This window comes from Molossus molossus, unplaced genomic scaffold (genome assembly GCF_014108415.1).
Source record: "Molossus molossus isolate mMolMol1 unplaced genomic scaffold, mMolMol1.p scaffold_m16_p_1, whole genome shotgun sequence".
Taxonomy (NCBI): domain Eukaryota; kingdom Metazoa; phylum Chordata; class Mammalia; order Chiroptera; family Molossidae; genus Molossus; species Molossus molossus.
In genome coordinates, this window is record NW_023425344.1 from 1,040,454 (window position 1) to 1,055,299 (window position 14,846).

The 14,846-nt window shown below is 62.6% G+C and overlaps 1 protein-coding gene and 1 non-coding gene across 4 annotated transcripts in view; both read left to right on the forward strand.

Moving 5' to 3' along the window:
• NSD2 (nuclear receptor binding SET domain protein 2) overlaps positions 1-13,257 on the forward strand; it is a 43,896-nt gene extending 30,639 nt beyond the window's left edge. Inside the window, exons 9-21 of one of the 3 annotated variants that reach the window (XM_036257591.1) lie at positions 1,192-1,323; positions 1,854-1,977; positions 2,454-2,654; positions 3,976-4,155; positions 4,444-4,600; positions 4,723-4,928; positions 6,866-6,969; positions 8,059-8,328; positions 8,584-8,700; positions 11,148-11,289; positions 11,504-11,610; positions 12,330-12,534; positions 12,956-13,257. In XM_036257591.1, the coding sequence (XP_036113484.1) occupies positions 1,192-1,323; positions 1,854-1,977; positions 2,454-2,654; positions 3,976-4,155; positions 4,444-4,600; positions 4,723-4,928; positions 6,866-6,969; positions 8,059-8,328; positions 8,584-8,700; positions 11,148-11,289; positions 11,504-11,610; positions 12,330-12,534; positions 12,956-13,242 (2,232 nt within the window). In that variant the 3' untranslated portion in view covers positions 13,243-13,257. Of the gene's footprint in view, positions 1-1,191; positions 1,324-1,853; positions 1,978-2,453; positions 2,655-3,975; positions 4,156-4,443; positions 4,601-4,722; positions 4,929-6,865; positions 6,970-8,058; positions 8,329-8,583; positions 8,701-11,147; positions 11,290-11,503; positions 11,611-12,329; positions 12,535-12,955 lie in introns of those variants that run through there. The other 2 variants (XM_036257592.1, XM_036257593.1) reach the window with 2 other exon arrangements.
• On the forward strand, positions 10,919-11,042 carry LOC118622510. Its single transcript, XR_004958073.1, has one exon.
• Positions 13,258-14,846: the final 1,589 nt, after the last annotated feature.

The window sequence follows — 14,846 nt, forward strand, 5'->3', positions numbered from 1 at the left end:
TGTGCCCCCCACGGACACGGCAGAGCCCCTGCCCTCCAGACGTCCGGCCGCGTCAGCTCCGGCTCCCCCAGCCCGCGAGGCCCGTGCTCACTGTGCTTCCTTTTCTCTCACGGTGCTGCCGGTGAGCTGGGTCGGCACGGCCGTGACAGGCTGCAGGGCCGGGCGGGTCGTCTGGGGCTTGTCCTCGTTTTTGTTGCTAGTTTGTGAGTGTGGCCCGATTCAGCTCTCGCTGGTGTTCGTGGGCAACAGCGAGCCTGTCCCACGGTGCCTTGTGGCCACTGAGCAGACAGGAAGTTAGTTCCTACGTTTGCTCTGTTGAAAATTCAGTTTTCAACATCTACCAAACATCAGGTAAATACTAAATGTGTTTTTAGGTTTTAAAAAAACCCTCAAATTGATACATGGAAGTTTTCTGACGAAAGGTTCACTGGTTTCTGTTTGGAGTCACTGCTGCTGGTCAGTGGGGAGGCACAGTGAGGACGGAGAGGGCGTGGCCGGTCCCCAGAGGTCTGAGTGCAGGGGAGGCAGCACGTCAGCCCCAGCTGTGCCGGGCGGAGTTTCCACACCCTCCTCACTCAGACTCACTTGTTAACAAAGGAAGCCCTCACCTGGCCGTGGCCAGCTCCCTGTGGTGGGGAAGGTAGGCCTCCCCACCCGGAGGAGGACGAGAGAGGACAGGTGTGCGCACCTGGCCGAGCGGGGTGCACGGCATGCTCCCGAAACACCGAGTCAGCTCGGCAGCTGCGCACGAGCTGGACCCCGACAGGAAGGCCCCCAGTGTGACTGCACTTTGGTTTTCAGGAATTCAGTTGGCACTGATACGTTTCTCTTAAAGTACTTGGACTGTAACCTGCTGGGTGACAAAGGTCAGCGTTCTCTGTCCCAAAGCCCATCTTTGTTCACCCACCAGAGCACATGGGGTGCTCGTAGTCACTTCATTTCTGAGGACCGTCACAGGCCTGTCACGTTAACCCTTTGCCTCACGTGCGTGCCCACGGGCTCTGAGTACCGGCTGGAACGAAGTCCATCCCGGAACCTGCCGGCTCACCAGCACGCTGCGGCACCAGGAGAGCAGCGGGTGGTGAGCCTCCCAGAGGAGCTGGCTGGCGGCGAGGCCGGTGCGCGTGCGGCACACGTGTGCGTGGCCCCGCCCAGGGGCCTGCGCTGAGCGCGTCCCTCCTTCGCCCACAGGTGTCGGACGGCCCGGGAGATGAGCCTCCGGAGTCCCCATGCGAAAGCGCGGACGAGACGCAGACTGAAGTGTCCTTCTCGTCTAAGAAGTCGGAGCGAGGAGTAGCTGCCAAGAAGGACCACGTGTGCCAGGTGAGGGGCCATGTGCCAGGTGAGGGGCTGCCACTTCGTGCCGTGCCCGCTGGTCCCAGGAGCGAGCCGGCGTCTGGGCACTGCTGGCTTTCGTTCTGAAGGCCCCGGGCCACCAGTGCACGGGTCACTCACCCCACGTGGGACGTGCCCGTGCAGGGGAGGCCCGCACACGGACACTCGTCCATGGAGTGGGGAGGAACTGGCCGGAGCAGGCGCACGCTGCCGGGACGTCTGGTTCCCCCAGGGGCACATGCTGGGCAGGCCCTGGGGCAGGTCAGCACCCTGAGCGTGTCCGTCGGACCCCGTGCTGGTCAGCTCGGCCCTCAGCAGCCTTGGGACGAGCTTGGCTTCGACAAGGGGTGTGGGCGTGCTCCTGGCTTTCGGACCTCACCTGTGGCCTCTGGAGTGGGCCTTGGGCCTCTGCTGTTGCTGAGGTCGTCTGTGCCCGGTGCCCGGTGTGGGGCCCGCACAGGCTCTGCCCCTGGGTCGCGGGAGGGCGGGCTGGGCCTCACCCACGCCTCTGCCCCCAGGTGTGTGAGAAGACGGGCAGCCTCCTGCTCTGCGAGGGGCCCTGCTGCGGGGCCTTCCACCCGGCCTGCCTCGGGCTGTCCCGGCCGCCGGAAGGCAGGTTCATCTGCAGTGAGTGCACTTCAGGCAAGTACCGGGGGTCCCAGCTCTGAGCTGCGGGGCCGCGCCCACTCCTCCGCCCTGCCCACCAGGGCGGCCCCCTCAACCGCTGCGGCCAGCATGCTCACCCTGAGCTCCACGCCTCAGCGCTGGGTCTCCCCGCCGTTGGGGCATCACTGCCACCTCCCGGGCAGTTCCCTCAGGTCATGGCACCAGTGACACCTCCCGTCAGGGCACTGGCTCTTCACATGGTCGGTCCAGCGCTCGGTGTGAGAGGGCGAGCCCGCCTTCGGGAGCCTCGCTGCTCCCTCTGCTGGTCCTCTTGAGTGGAGCCCACCTCCTGGCCGGGCCGAGCGCCACCGGCACCCTGACCAGGCTTCTGGAGCTGCACGGCTCCAGGTGGGGGTGACAGGTGCTCCAGCAGCCTGCCGCCGCGTGGCTGCCCGCGGGGCCGAGGGACCGCTCATCCCTGTCCTCGCCTCTTGGCCCCTCCCCACGGCCAGGGATCCACTCCTGCTTCGTGTGCAAGGAGAGCGCGGCCGAGGTCCGACGCTGCGCCGTGTCCCAGTGCGGGAAGTTCTACCACGACGCGTGCGTGAGGAAGTTCCCCCTGACGGTGTTCGAGAGCCGCGGCTTCCGCTGCCCGCTGCACAGCTGTGTCAGCTGCCACGCGTCCAACCCCTCGAACCCTCGCCCCGCGAAAGGTAACACCGGGGGCTGGCGTGCACCTGCGGCGCTGTCTGCAGAAACCCATGTTTTCTGTTGCCGACTCGGCACAGGTTGGGTTTTCTTGACAAAGGACTTGCTGCCCCCACCCCACCCCTTTGGTCTCCCTTCCTGCCCCGAAAGTCATTGTAACGAGACTAGTGTTAGCGGGACCTGGGAAGTGTTTTGACAGATCCTGTTAATTCTTACCTTGATGGTCCTTCACACACAAGAAAGATTTCAAGTCAAATCGTGTCTGTTACGTTAGGTGTGTCGCTGCCTGGTTGAGTGGGCGTCAGCCAAGCGAGTCTGCCTCCAAGGGCCGGTGGCCCTGCCTGGGGTGTTTGGGGGCGTGTGCTGGCCTTTGGTGGGTGCTCCTGGGACAGCCCAGAGGCAGCGGCACCCAGCCTGGGAAGCGTCCTGAGGGTCCAGAACCTCGATGCATCGAGTGGGCTCGGGCGAGGGGCGAGCTGGCAGCCGAAAGTCCGCCGCACGCACAGGTTTTCGTTGGGCGAGTTAGAACGGTACAGATTAGTTCGTGTACCTGTCTTTACCTATGTAACGGCACGTGTGTGGTGTGTGTAATTATGGTTAAGTGTGTATGAAAAGTTAAATATCACAAGAAGGTTTTCCAGACCCGTGACTGTCATTCAAACGTATTCCGGGGGGGCCTAGTAAATGCCGCCTCCGCAGTCAGCCTCAGGGACACTCGCGGGAGCCCTGCCTCGGGCGCTGAAGCCGCTGCAGACAGTGAGCCCCCCCCCCGCCCCCCCCCGCTCTGTCTAAAGATCAAGGGAGAAATACTCTCAGGTGAGGGTTAAAAAAAAAATTGCTGCGGAAAGGCCAGGTGACCAGAGTCCACGGTGGCCCCTGCCAAGTGGTCACACTCATCCCTCGCCACTGTCCGCAGGCGGTGGCTCTCGGATTTAATACGTAGACGGCAGCTGCAGACGTGCGATTGCTCACGTCAGTGAAATGACTGTTTCCAACACGATCTTTTTGCTAAAATGTGTTGAGAACAACAGTGAATTAATAACAAAAAAAACCCCTGTTAATTCAATGATAAACAAATCTTGGTTAAAAGCATTTTCAATTTAACAGGGTGTTAATTTTCACGTATGACATACAGAACGGAAATTTTGTCCGTTGAATCTGAAGTCCGATGTATCAAGGTCTGCAAAGTCAGGGGCTTACTGCCAGCCCTTGGAAGGTTTGCCGGTTTGAAGAGCTTTGCCCTGAGGACACGGGTTCCCCTCCCCCCGTTATTTCGCAGGCGCTGGCCCCCTGCTGTGGGGCCAGCCTCAGCATCTCTCTCCGCAGGTAAGATGATGCGGTGCGTGCGCTGCCCCGTGGCCTACCACGGAGGGGACGCGTGCCTGGCGGCAGGCTGCTCGGTGATCGCGTCCCACAGCATCGTCTGCACCGCCCACTTCACTGCGCGGAAGGGGAAGCGGCACCATACCCACGTCAACGTGAGCTGGTGCTTCGTGTGCTCCAAAGGTGAGGCGGGGACCGCTCCTCCACGCCCCAGCAGCCACGGGGGGGGGGTGCACGCCGCTGCGGGGCTGGCTCGTGGCCCCATAGTTTCCCGTGTGCCACGAGTCGTAGCGCGTGGTGCACCGTGTCAGGCCCGAGCTGGCCGAGATCGTGCCGCAGACTCGTGGGAAGTCGTCATGGCGAAACGCTGCGTCAGAGTCCTGGTCACCGGTCCCAGATGCCTGTGGGGTCAGAGGCGCAGGGGCTGCCGAGCAGACACGGCGGCCTCGGCTGAGCCACTCTCCCTTGCAGGGGGAAGCCTCCTGTGCTGCGAGTCCTGCCCGGCGGCCTTCCACCCCGACTGCCTGAGCATCGACATGCCCGACGGCAGCTGGTTCTGCAATGACTGCAGGGCGGGGAAGAAGCTGCATCACCAGGACATCGTCTGGGTCAAGCTCGGGAACTACAGGTGCGAGGCCGGGACCCTGCCTGCCCCCCTCACTGTGTTTTTGCTTTGCAGTGCTTGACAGTGTGGACGCGAATGCCACTCTCTGAAGAGTCTGTGAATCCTGTTTTTAATATTTATAATAGATGGTGGCCGGCAGAAGTTTGCCATCCCAAAAATGTCCCCCCAAATATTCAGAAAATGAAGCACGAGACTGGAGAATTCCCTGTGTTTTTCTTTGGGTCTAAAGATTATTACTGGACGCATCAGGCTCGAGTGTTCCCGTACATGGAGGGGGACCGGGGCAGCCGCTACCAGGGGGTCAGAGGGATCGGAAGAGTCTTCAAAAACGGTACGGACATTCCCGGGGGAGTGAAACCGGTCGCGGTGCTAACCCTGCTTTCTGTTGGGAGCCGGGCTGAGTGCTCTGGCTCTGCTTTCATGAGAGCGAAGTAGAGGTTTGCTGACTGAGCCTGGGCGCAGGACGAGGCAGGCTGTTCAGTTTCTGCAGCAGAGTTGTGGTTGGTGTGGACTCTCACCAGCATGCGTTACAGTGTGGCTAGGAAGCGGAGTCAGTGCGGATGTGCGGCGTGTCTTCTGGCTGAGCTGTTGTTAAGGTGGGGGTGGGCTTGCCTGTGGTCTGGACCTCGAGCACTGGGCTCCCTTTACCAGCTACTTGGGCGTCAGGTGTGGGCAGGTAGACAGACATCTACCCTGATGGCTGAGCTGAGCGTGAGGTCGGCAGGCGAGGAGACGGGAGAGGAACATTGTCACGGGGCTGCAGACGGGCATGAGCCAGGGCAGCATGCACGGGGAGCCTGTGTCCCGGCTCAGTGAGTGGCACAGCTGCAGGCTGTCAAGCAGGCCCCTGTCCACTGCCACAGCGGCACTCGGGTCTCAGTGAGGACTGCAGGCCCCTGTCCACTGTCCACAGCGGCACTCGGGCCTCAGTGAGGACTGCAGGCCCCTGTCCACTGTCCACAGCGGCACTCGGGCCTCAGTGAGGACTGCAGGCCCCTGTCCCACTGTCCACAGCGGCACTCGGGCCTCAGTGAGGACTGCAGGCCCCTGTCCACTGTCCACAGCGGCACTCGGGCCTCAGTGAGGACTGCAGGCCCCTGTCCACTGTCCACAGCGGCACTCGGGCCTCAGTGAGGACTGCAGGCCCCTGTCCACTGTCCACAGCGGCACTCGGGCCTCAGTGAGGACTGCAGGCCCCTGTCCACTGTCCCACAGCGGCACTCGGGCCTCAGTGAGGGACTGCAGGCCCCTGTCCACTGTCCACAGCGGCACTCGGGCCTCAGTGAGGACTGCAGGCCCCTGTCCACTGTCCACAGCGGCACTCGGGCCTCAGTGAGGACTGCAGGCCCCTGTCCACTGTCCACAGCGGCACTCGGGCCTCAGTGAGGACGCCGGCCCCTGTCCACTGTCCACAGCGGCACTCGGGCCTCAGTGAGGACTGCAGGCCCCTGTCCACTGTCCACAGCGGCACTCGGGCCTCAGTGAGGACTGCAGGCCCCTGTCCACTGTCCACAGCGGCACTCGGGCCTCAGTGAGGACTGCAGGCCCCTGTCCACTGTCCACAGCGGCACTCGGGCCTCAGTGAGGACTGCAGGCCCCTGTCCACTGTCCACAGCGGCACTCGGGCCTCAGTGAGGACTGCAGGCCCCGGTCCACTGTCCACAGCGGCACTCGGGCCTCAGTGAGGACTGCAGGCCCCTGTCCACTGTCCACAGCGGCACTCGGGCCTCAGTGAGGACTGCAGGCCCCGGTCCACTGTCCACAGTGGCACTCGGGTCTCAGTGAGGACTGCAGGTCTCAAAAGATGCTCCCAAGTTGATACCAGAAGAGAGTTGAAACTTCAAGGGAGCTGAGAGCTGGGTGTTAGCTGGACGCGGTCCAGTCAGGCTGTCTGGTCTCCTGACTAACGCTGGAGCCCTGTGCAGACCTGACCAGTGGCCATTAGTGACACCTGGCACCTGTCACTGACCGCAGCCAGGGGGCAGGCTGCAGCGGTCACCCGCACAGCAGCCTGGCGGTGGTGAGCTGGCGCAAAGCACCACCAGGGTCTTGTGTAGCTGGGTGTCCTCGGAGCTCTGTCCTGCTAAAACGTCTGCCATGTTTAGAATCCCCCTGGGCAGCCCTGCACACCCCGTAGGCTGCGGAGACTGGAAACCACACGTAGCAGTGAGCTGAGAGTTGGGGGTGAGCCGTCACGTACGCACAGAGCTTGACCACGGACGTATTTGTTCACTGAAGCCTCGTGCTCGTGTTTCATTGACTTTTTAGCGCTGCAAGAAGCCGAAGCTCGTTTCCGTGAAATCAAACTTCAGCGGGAAGCCCGAGAAACGCAGGAGAGCGAGCGCAAGCCCCCGCCCTACAAGCACATCAAGGTGAGGTCCTGGCCAGCGCTGCCACGGGGTGTCCGGTGTGCACGCAGCCGGTGTGATCGCAGTGCGGGCGTCGCGAGCGAGCTTCTCCTGCGAGGAGGCCTAGGCAGATGGATGCTGTCACCGCCAGCCTGTGTCCTGTGCCTGGGTGGCTGGGTGGGCGCAGTGTCAGGACGCCAAGGTTCTGCCCGGAGCAGGAAGGGCTGGGGGAGGAGCCAGTGTCTCTTTGGAGCTCTGTCACCACGCATTGGAGACGGCTGCGACCAGAGGTGGTCAGCCTGGGCCAGTGCCTGGCCGGAGCCCTGAGACTCACTGATGTGCCCACCTCAGAGGGTGCGGCGAGTCAGGAAGGACAGGAGCTTCTGAACACGGCCCTGCATCCACCAGGGACCCGGGGGCCCAGCAGCACTTCCCACAGCCGGGCTCCGAGACTCGAGCACCTGGAGCCGTGTTGCCCGGGCCGGCGGGTCAAGGGCCCATCTCGCTCCCGAGTCTGGGCTGCAGGCAGCGGCTTGTGTAAAGGCAGGTGCTCTCCGTGTTGAGTCTTACTGGGCCAAGTTCCCAGGAACAATCGCTGGCTTGGAGAGCCTGAGCTTGGACTCCTCGGGCATGTTTCCAGGCAGTTCTGAAGTGTGGAGCCCGGATTCTGTCCACTTCTGGCTCGTCCCATTCTCTCTGCTGCTTTGTCATTGGCTGCCCCTGTCTCATTAGATTCTAATGACTAGAGTAAACTGAAGTCACGAGTATGGAGGCTGCCCTGTGTCCCCTCCCCCGGTGGGCACCTGTGGGTGCTCAGTATGGAGGTTCCGACAGGTGGGGCGATGAGGACTCCAGGCTTGTTGGGTGACTGCCAGGCTCTGCCTGGTCCCGGGCAGTGTGTCTCCCGTTAGCTGAACAGCAGACAAGGGACAAACACTGTGACAGGTCTCGGACTGGGGGCCGGGCTGCATGCCGCCACCTCTGCTCCCCCTCTCTGCCTGCGCGGGCGAGGCCGCTCCGACCAGTGTCAGGCCCTGGAGGCTGTTGGGGGGGCGGGGCAGGGGTGCAGGGTGCTGAAGCGCCCCTGTGGCTGAGGCAGCGCCCGCCCCGCAGGTGAACAAGCCGCACGGGAAGGTGCAGATCCACACGGCCGACATCTCCGAGGTCCCCAAGTGCAACTGCAGGCCCACGGACGAGAGCCCGTGCGGCTCCGACTCGGAGTGCCTCAACCGCATGCTCATGTTCGAGTGCCACCCGCAGGTGTGCCCGGCTGGCGCCGCCTGCCAGAACCAGCGCTTCAGCAAGCGCCAGTACCCGGAGACCCAGGTCATCAGGACGGACGGCAAGGGCTGGGGCCTGGTGGCCAAGAGGGACATCCGTAAGGTCAGCCCCCCCGGCGTGGAGCGTGTGGTGAAAGCGTGGTTTTGAGTTGTCGCAGTTGGGCAGTGTGGGACGGTAGCTGAGAGTTACCTGTCACGGTAGAGCTGAGTCCCCTTCCGAGGAGCCTTGCCGGCATGGAGCGAGAGGGCCGACATGGCCACACGCCCTCGGCTGGAAGGGCAGGCGTGTGGACCAGCGAGGGGTGGGGGAGGGGCGGGGTGGGGCGGGGCGACCGCGCTGACCTGCGTCTGGCCCCAGGGGGAGTTCGTGAACGAGTACGTGGGCGAGCTGATCGACGAGGAGGAGTGCATGGCCAGGATCAAGCACGCGCAGGAGAATGACATCACGCACTTCTACATGCTCACCATAGACAAGGTAACGGGCTCGCTGCCGGGCGCTGCTGCAGGGTCCTCGGGCAGCTCCTGAGGGCCGCAGCCGACTGGGGCACCATGTGCCCACTGGCGTCTGAGGGACACGTCAGGGAGAAGACAGAAGGGACAGGCTGCAGGAGAGGCCTTCCCGTGGGCGTTGCGTGTCTGAGCCAGATCAGTAAAGAGTTTGGAGGGAGGTCAGCTGGTGGGGTCAGCCTTCTCGGAAGAAGGGTGGGTGAGACCATCTGCTTACAGGTGCGGGTGGAGAGAGGTGTCTCTGGGGTGCGGTCACGGCCCTTCCAGGGTGACTCCTTTTCCTTTTGCCTTGGGGACGGTGGGGGCTGTGTTACTAGAAGTCGAAAGCCTGGGCCTGGGCCTGGGTCTGGCCACGTCTCGCCAGCGTGTGGAGTCAAAGTGCTCGTGTGCGAGGAAGCACTGCCCTGCCCGCTGAGCACACAGGCGGCCCCGAGGGACAGTGCACCCAGGGCGCCGGCGGAAGCAGGGTGGGGCCGTGGCAGGGGACGCAGACAGCAGCTCACTCCCCAGGGGTTTCTTATGAAAACAAAACACAGCAAGGCCCCCCTGAGTGTTTACAAAGCACGAGAGAACGGGATCTCCGTGCGCAGACCCTTTGAGGAGACGGTTTAGGTTTCAGTGGGAACCTGAGACATAAGACCAAGTCTGGAAGGAAATGTTGAGGGAGTGGGTTGGAGGTGGTTAAAGCCGGAAAGGGGATTTAGAGGTCACAGAAACGACAGCAGGCCCAGTGGTGCAGACCAGGCCCCCGGCTGCAGTGTGGGGAGGAGCCCCGGCGGGTGAGGGGGCCAGGCAGCTGCTCTGTTGGGGTGAGCGCTGAGCCCTGAGGAGACCCAGGCTGGAAACAGCCGAAGGCAAGGAAGGAACCTTCCGAAACCCAAGGTCATTGTAATTTCAGTTACAACAGTAACAATGTATCAGGAACCTCCGGGCAGTTCCAAGTCCACCGAGAACGTCAGTCAGCAGGACCGGGCGGCGCTGTCTGTGGCAGTGAAGGGGCCCCCGGGACACTGGCCCGAGCCCTGCACAGCGCAGGGGGGCCAGGTGCCGGGTCTGCCGGGACCCAGATGGAGGGGCTGGGAAGAGCAGGCGGCAGGTTACAATGTAGGAAAACCTGGCGCGAAGCCCGGGTTGGTAAGATAGTTGGTAAGATAGTTGGTAAGATGGTCGGTAAGATGGTCGGTAAGATGGTCGGTAAGATGGTCGGTAAGATGGTCGGTACGATGGCTGCATTAGACGGGGGGCAGTTCTGAGCACTGGGAAGCTGACATGCGGCGAGAAGGCTCCTGACACACAACACGGGGCACCTGGAGACCAGCAGGAAGGGGAGCGGCGGCAGGGTGGGCCAGCCTGGCTGGAGGGCCCGCTGGTGGCGGTGGCCTGGGCCAGGGCGACGCTGCCCGGTGCTGCCTGCAGATGTGGGCGCATCTCCTCCGGGCGTCTCAAGAGCTGGGGCCGGCGCCAGCCACACCTAGCTGTCTGCAGCCTCGCCGCCCTGACGTGGAGCCAGCTCGGACTGCTCTCCCCCGGGCCGGGCCATGGCTGCGCCGGGTCAGGGACTGTCCCCACACCCAGGGGAGAAGCAGCAGCAGAGTCTGAGGCCGGTGACGCGGCCGGCGGCCGGCACTGCCTTGGCTCAGTGCTCTCGGGGCGCGGACTTCCGCGTCTGCGCGTCCCCGGCAGACAGCGTCTTGCTCGCTGCTGACTGATGCTTGATGTGGCCTTGTTTTCGGTACTGGCTGCCTGGCACTCCCGGCAAGGGGGGGCTCCCGCGCCAGGCAGCCTGGACACGGACTGCGGTGTGGGTGTTGAAGGCGTCTGCCGCCCTTCCCTGCGGCTGGGAGTTGCGTCACTTCTGGGTTTTGCCGCAGTGACCGCAGGCTTCAGTGCCCAGGGCCCCTGCGTTGTGGGCTGCCCCCAGCTGGTCTCAGCACTGTTCCTGCCAGGCTCCGGCCTCAGCACCCCACTGTCACACTGTGAAGTCAGACTCCAGTGTTCGGCGGCTCAGCTGGCAGGGCACATGGGCGCCCCTCCGGCTCTGAGCTGTGTGGACGTCCTGTGCCCGTGTCACAATTGGGTCGGTCACCTTCTCTCTGAGTTTTGGGTGCTGTTGCTGTTGATCTTCAGTATCTGGCTCCCTTGTCTGTCATCTGGTGGCTGGTGTTGGGGACGGTCGGCTCCTCCCCGGGCTCCCCGGGGCTCGGTCCTGTCCGTGTGGTCCTGACCCACCCTCCGTGAGCAACAGAAACGGGACTGGATTGGGGGTGTCCTGTCTGAGTGGACATGGGATACCACGGTTCCAGCACGACACCTGTTGTCCAGTGAATCTCGTGAGGGTGAAACCCCCTTGAGGAGGACGTGGCTGGGGGCCGACCGCCTGTCCCCGCGACTTACAACCTGAGCTGTGCTCCGCAGGACCGCATAATCGACGCCGGCCCCAAAGGCAACTACTCCAGGTTCATGAACCACAGCTGTCAGCCCAACTGTGAGACCCTCAAGTGGACGGTGAACGGCGACACTCGTGTGGGGCTGTTCGCGGTGTGCGACATTCCCGCAGGTACGGTGCCCAGCTCCGCGCGGGTCCCGGCTGCGTGGCCAGGATGACTGGGGGAGGCGGCTGAGGGGAGTCCTGCCGTGTCCAGTGTCTGTTCCTGAGGCCGACTCACACAGCTGTGGGCGGCGGCGTGGGCTCGGGGGCAGTGGGAGTCTGGGCCTGGCGTTGTTCAAACTGAAGAGACGGCAGTCTCCATGTGGCTTGTCCGCTGTCACAGGGACGGAGCTGACTTTTAACTACAACCTCGACTGTCTGGGCAACGAGAAGACCGTGTGCCGATGCGGAGCCTCCAACTGCAGCGGCTTCCTCGGGGACAGACCCAAGGTAAAGGCCCTCTCCCCAGACACATCCCTGCTGTCGCAAGCGGCTTCCTCCAAGCTGACTGGCTGCCGGGACCGCAGAGCGCAGTGGGGCTGGCCGTCCGCGTCCCCGCAGCACTGCACCCGATCTGAGGCTTGAACAGCAGAACTTCTGTCCCAAACAGTCTGGGGCTCTGCAGTCCCTGGGGTCACTGTTGTCCTCGGTGTCCTGGGCTGTGGCACATCACTCCAGTCCCTGCGTGTGTTGTCACTTGGCCTCTCCTCTGCTTGTAAGGACTCCAGTCAGTGGCTAGGGGCCACCTGCTCCAGTGTGACCTCACCCGAACTTAATTGCATTTCCAGCGACCCTCTCTCCGCACGATACCACATTCCGAGGTGGAAGGACATGAACTTGGGGTCACACAGTGTCTGCTGCTCTCACTGTCTCTCCGGTGTGAGCCTCACCGGGCGGCAGCCCGTTGCCCTTAGTCCACTTTCCCATCAGCAGGTCTGGGCCCCTCGGGCCTGAGCCTGTTCTGCTTGTGTCCCCCGCCTCTCTCATCTCGAGTGAGGGGTGTCGGGCCGAGTGTGGCCAGCAGTCCTGTTGGCACGGCCCGTCCCTGCTCCCCAAATGCATCTTCCTGCTTTTTGCTGCTAGAACCTCTGCAAAGATTTCTGAATTCCCACATCGTTGCCACTTCGTCTGCTGTTCTTCCGAGAATTGTGCCCAATTCTCTCTTCTAGACTTCCACGTCACTGTCTTCAGAGGAGAAAGGCAAGAAGACCAAGAAGAGGAGCAGGAGGCGCAGAACCAAGGGCGAAGGGAAGAAGGAGTCGGAGGACGAGTGCTTCCGCTGTGGCGATGGGGGCCAGCTGGTCCTGTGCGACCGCAAGTCCTGCGCCAAGGCCTACCACCTGTCATGCCTGGGCCTGGGCAAGCGGCCCTTCGGTGGGTCCCCGGTCACCCTGCTGGTTCTCGGGGACGGGTCCCCCGCCTGGGTGGTGTGGGAGCAGGGCAGGGTGCGAGCGTCGTGGGAGAGACCTGGGACCTTGGAGGGAAGATCGAGAGCCCCACCCAGAGGAGGAGAGCGAAGCTCTGTGAACAGAGAAAACCGCAAACGTGTTTGGCGGAGGAAGACAGCTGTCAGTTTGCAGCGGGTGCGACGCCATCCGGCCTGACGTGGGCCCGAAGGAACTCGTGCCCACAGCCCGGTGGAGACGGGCGGGCCCCAGAGGGCCCAGGGAGAGCGGAGCGGGCAGTGGCGCAGGGTCCCTCTGGGCCGGAGCTCGCCGTGGGAGGGGCAGCCTCGGGTTTGGAGTTGTGTGCCCTGTCCTTGTCGCTCCTGTGGTGACACACTGTCTTCTTGCAGGCAAGTGGGTGTGTCCTTGGCACCACTGTGACGTGTGTGGCAAACCTTCGGCCTCGTTCTGCCACTTCTGCCCCAACTCGGTCTGCAAGGAGCACCACGACGGGGCGGCCTTCCGCTCCGCCCCCGACGGGCGGCCCTGCTGCTGTGAGCACGACTGGGGCACGGAGCCCGCCGGGGCCAAGGCCCAGAAGCCCTGCCCAGAGCCCGCGAAGCCGAAGGGGAAGAGGAGGAGGAGGAGGTGTTGGCGAAGGGTCACGGAAGGCAAACAGCATGGGGGGCTTGGCTAGACCAGGGGCTGCCCAGAGGCCAGCCTGTCTCCGGGGGCCGAGCCGCTGCGCCGAGCACAGGCCCCCGGGAAGGGTCCTTCCCACCACTGAGCCGCCAGCAGCGCCCGCTGCGCCTGCACTGACCACCGCCTGAGCCGCGTGGCTCGGAACGTTCCGGGACTAACCCTCGCTCCACCGCATCACGGCTGCACTGGAGCTGCTGAGAACGTCCAGGGCCCTCTCTGTTTTTTTAGGTTAAAGTTATGGTTGAAAATTAATTGTCATATGAAATGTTTTATTTCACCCAGATTTGTAGGGTAGAGTGAGTTCTGAAAGGTCACTGTCTGATCTCGTCTGTGTCCTGGCCTGCTGACCGGCGTCCCCACCCAGACCAGCCGCCTGCAGGTGGCGCGCAGACCCCGGCGGCCTTGGAACCAGGAATTTGATCACTATTTCAGCTTGTACGGAACAGCTGTGTTTTTTTGTACTAATGTGAAATTTTTCCTCAAAATGCTCGTTTGTCGTACAAGAAGCTGGCCTAGGAGCGGTGACGGTGATGTTTTAAGACTTCCCGAGTGGCTTTTACTCTGTAGGTTCGAACTGAGCGCTGCTGCCGCGTTGGCCTTGAAGTGCAGGCTCCCCCCTCAGCTGCCTCCTGGGGGCCCGCAGGCAGCGACCTGGGACGTCTCTTGCCCGAACTAGGTTCTTACCCACACTTGGGGAAAGATTTTGTACGTTTTTTTTCATTTGTTTTTTCATTACTGGTTTCTGGCTTTTATTCTCAATATATTTTTGCTAAACTTGTTTTACAATTACCACCGACTGGACCGTGTATTTACTGATGCGACCTGAGTCCACCCAGCCAAAAGCATGAACTTGGGGTTTGGCCTGTGCAGTTGCTTGGTGGTGACTTTCTGGGGGAAGGGCCCTGCCCATGTCCCTCTGGACCCGGCGCACCTGGGAAGCAGCCTGTCCGTCAAGTGTTCTTTCCAGGGCCTGAGGAGACCCGGAGGCTGGAACTGGCCCCATGAAGTCACACCCAGTTCCTCTCGCTTGGTGGGTCTGGTCAGACGTGCACAGCCAGGGCACCTGCCTGCCAAGGTCCCTGGGAGATTCCCGGGTGAGAACCTTCTGGAAAGTGTAAATTCTCTGTGGAAGATGTGATTCTTCTTTTCTGGAGCCCCTCTTGACCCTGGGAAGTTCGGATCCCCCTAAGAAAGGGAGAGCGTCCCGCCAGGCACCCATGTGCCTGTCCCTATGTGCGACGGGAGGGAAGGAACACTCTGAAGCAGGCACTTTTCGGCCTTTGGGAGAACATCTGTTCTGCAGAAGAGTTTACACAGCTGTTCTTGAAAACCGCTCCTGAGGGCGCCTGGTCATTCCTCTCAGACTGCAGGGCCGCCTTGGCCCCAGGCCCTTGTCCAGTCCTCCTTGGTTCTGGCACGAGCTGGGCTGGGGGCTGCCAGGCTGTGACCCTGGTGAGGTTCCCTGGGGCCTGTGGGGTCCAGGCCCCGAGTGCTGGCTGGTGGGCGGAGCTTCACTGACTGGCCATCCCCGTGGCCCTTCTCTCACGATCCTGGACGGAATCCACGCACACAACCGAAAGGGACCAGAGCTGTCACCTC